Source organism: Onychostruthus taczanowskii, unplaced genomic scaffold (genome assembly GCF_017590055.1).
Source record: "Onychostruthus taczanowskii isolate IOZ18803 unplaced genomic scaffold, ASM1759005v1 scaffold407, whole genome shotgun sequence".
In the NCBI taxonomy this organism is placed as follows: Eukaryota; Metazoa; Chordata; class Aves; order Passeriformes; family Passeridae; genus Onychostruthus; species Onychostruthus taczanowskii.
The window spans coordinates 5118-8634 of record NW_024501538.1 but is presented as its reverse complement, the minus strand read 5'-3'; the positions used below and the strand labels follow the sequence as shown (position 1 = coordinate 8634).

The 3517-nt window shown below is 61.4% G+C and overlaps 1 protein-coding gene across 1 annotated transcript in view; it reads right to left on the bottom strand.

Moving 5' to 3' along the window:
* The window catches only part of LOC121340528 (proline-rich protein 12-like), a gene marked incomplete at its 3' end in the record, with an annotated part of 22042 nt that extends 19363 nt beyond the window's left edge, over nucleotides 1–2679 (bottom strand). Inside the window, exon 1 of the mRNA XM_041413338.1 lies at nucleotides 2591–2679. Coding sequence (XP_041269272.1) covers nucleotides 2591–2679 — 89 coding nt within the window. The remainder of the gene's footprint in view (nucleotides 1–2590) is intronic.
* Nucleotides 2680–3517: the final 838 nt, after the last annotated feature.

Genomic DNA, 3517 nt, shown 5'->3' with positions numbered 1-3517 from the left:
CCCAAAACTCAATACAACAGGATCCCAGCACCCCAAATTCTGCTGCACCCCAAATCCTGCTGCACCCCAAATCCTGCACGCCAATCCTGGAGCATCCTAAATCATCCTGCACCCCAAACCCTGGAGGACCCCAAAACTCAATACAAGAGGACCCCCAGCACCCCAAATCCTGCTACAGCAGGATCCCAGCACCCCAAATCCTGGAGAACCCCAAATCCTGGAGCACCCCAAACCCCAACAGAACAGGACCCTCAGCACCCCAAATCCTGGAGCACCCCAAACTCCAGTGCAAGGGAATCCCTGCACCCCAAATCCCAGCACACCCCAAATCCCGGTGTAACGGGATCCCTGCACCCCCAATCCCGGTGTAACGGGATCCCTGCACCCCAAATCTCAGTGTAACGGGATCCCTGCACCCCAAATCCCAGGGTAACGGGATCCCTGCACCCCAAATCCCAGGGTAACGGGATCCCTGCACCCCAAATCCCGGTGTAACGGGATCCCTGCACCCCAAATCCCGGTGTAACGGGATCCCTGCACCCCAAATCCCAGGGAAACGGGATCCCTGCACCCCAAATCCCAGGGTAACGGGATCCCTGCACCCCCAATCCCAGGGTAACGGGATCCCTGCACCCCAAATCTCAGTCTAACGGGATCCCTGCACCCCAAATCCCAGGGTAACGGGATCCCTGCACCCCAAATCCCAGGGTAACGGGATCCCTGCACCCCAAATCTCAGTGTAACGGGATCCCTGCACCCCAAATCCCAGGGTAACGGGATCCCTGCACCCCAAATCTCAGTCTAACGGGATCCCTGTACCCCAAATCCCAGCATACTCCAAATCCCTCAGCACCCCAAATCCTGGTGTAATGGGACCCCAAAACCCCAAACAACCCTCACCCCAAATCCCAGCACACCCTAAATCCCGGTGTAATGGGATCACAGCATCCCAAGCCTCCCACCCCAAATCCCAGCATACTCCAAATCCCTCAGCACCCCAAATCCTGGTGTAATGGGACCCCAAAACCCCAAACAACCCTCACCCCAAATCCCAGCACACCCTAAATCCCGGTGTAATGGGATCACAGCATCCCAAGCCTCCTGCAGCCCAAATCCCAGAATTACAGGACACTAAAGCCCCAAATCCCGGTGTAACGGGACCCCTCACCCCAAATCCCGGTGTAACGGGACCCCAAAACCCCAAATCCCGGTGTAACGGGACCCCAAAACCCCAAATCCCAGCACACCCCAAATCCTGCAGACACAGCACACCCAAACCCCGGTGCAATGAGATGCCCTCACCCCAAATCTGAGCACACCCAAACCCCGGTGTAACGAGCCCCGAACCCCACCACCTCCACCCCAAAACCTCCCGCACCCCAAATCCCGGTGTAACGGGACCCCGTCACCCCAAATCCCAGCACACCCCAAATCCTGCAGACACAGCACACCCAAACCCCGGTGTAACGAGCCCCAAATCCCACCACCTCCACCCCAAAACCTTCTGCACCCCAAATCCCGGTGTAACGGGACCCCAAAACCCCAAATCCCAGCACACCCCAAATCCTGTTAACACTCCCGGGGTGTAACGAGCCCCGAACCCCAAACCCCCGTGTAACGGGATCCCTGCACCCCAAACCCCGGTGTAACGGGATCCCTGCACCCCAAACCCCGGTGCAATGAGCCCTCAGCACCCCAAACCCCAGTGTAACGGGACCACAGCATCCCAAAACCCGGTAAAACGGGATCCCAGCACCCCAAAACCTCCCAAACCCCGGTATAACGGGATCCCCTCACCCCAAACCCCGGTGTAACGGGATCCCAGCACCCCAAATCCCGGTGTAACGGGATCACAGCATCCCAATCCTCCTGCACCCCAAATCCCGGGGTAACGGGACCCCTGCACCCCAAATCTCAGTGTAACGGGATCCCTGCACCCCAAATCCCAGCACACCCCAAATCTCAGCACACCCAAACCCCGGTGTAACGGGATCCCTGCACCCCAAGTCCCGGTGCAACGGGATCACAGCATCCCAATCCTCCTGCACCCCAAACCCCGGTGTAACGGGATCCCTGCACCCCAAGTCCCGGTGCAACGGGATCACAGCATCCCAAATCCCGGTGTAACGGGATCACAGCATCCCAATCCTCCTGCACCCCAAACCCCGGTGTAACGGGATCCCTGCACCCCAAGTCCCGGTGCAACGGGATCACAGCATCCCAAATCCCGGTGTAACGGGATCACAGCATCCCAATCCTCCTGCACCCCAAACCCCGGTGTAACGGGATCCCTGCACCCCAAGTCCCGGTGCAACGGGATCACAGCATCCCAAATCCCGGTGTAACGGGATCACAGCATCCCAATCCTCGGGGCCGCGCGCCGCCGCTTCCTCCCACACTGCACCGCGCGGGGCCCGAGCGGGGCCGCGCGGCGGCGGGAGCGCGGCGGGAGGGGCGGGGCGAGGCTGGGCCAATGGGGGCACAGGGGCGTGGTCGGTGACTGGCCGTAAAAGGGAAAAGGGGCGGGGAAAGCGGCGGGGAGAGACAATGTCTGCAGGGGAGAAAGGGGCGGGGCCAAACGCGGCCGTACATGGACAAAAGGGCGGGGCCACGCAGTGGCGGGAGCGCTGAGGGGGCGGAGCCACGCTGCGACAAAAGGGCGGGGTTACGCGCGTCCATATATGGAAATGGGGCGTGGTCAGACGGCGGCGGGATCCCTTAGGGGCGGGGCCAAGCTGCCTCTATAGGCATAAAAGGGCGGGGTTAAGCGTTTCCGTATATGGGAAAGGGGGCGTGGCCAGACGGTGGCAGGAGCGCTGAGGGGGCGGGGCCAGATACATTTATACGATACGAAGGGGTGGAGTTTATAGACGCCATATATGGAAAGGGGGCGTGGTCAGACGTTGGCGGGAGTCGTTGGGGCGGGGCCAAGCGGCGCCTATAGGTAAAAGGGGCGGGGCCAGGCAGTTTCTATAGGGGAAGGGGCGGGAAAGAAGAAAGGGGCGGGGTAAGGGCGTGCCTATAGAAGGAAAGGAGGCGGGGCTTTCTCCCTATAGGGGCGGGGCGCCGGGGGTTTCATCCCCAGAGCGCGGCTTGGAACAGCCCGGAGGGGGCGTGGCTAAACCGCTGAGCGCTGCTGGGCGGAACTGGGAGCAACCGGGAGCCAGAGGGGGCGGAACCAAAGCGCCGCTCCCACCCGGACCCTTTTACCCGGCGCGCTTCCGGTTCGCCACTTCCGCCTTCCGCTGTGCCGCCGCACCGGCCGTGAGGGGGGCGCGCGCCCAAACCCCCAAAAACCCCCAAAAAAACCCCCAAAATCCCCAAAAAACCTCTTGAAACTCCTCTCTCCACCCCTGCAGGAGCACCCCGGAGCCGCCATGACCCGGCACGGCAAGAACTGCACGGCGGGGGCCGTGTACAGCTACCACGAGAGGAAGAAGGACACAGGTGGCGCCGGGCCCGGGGGGGTTGGGGGCTTTTTTGGGGACTTTTTGGTGACGTTTGTGTCTTTGTGTCC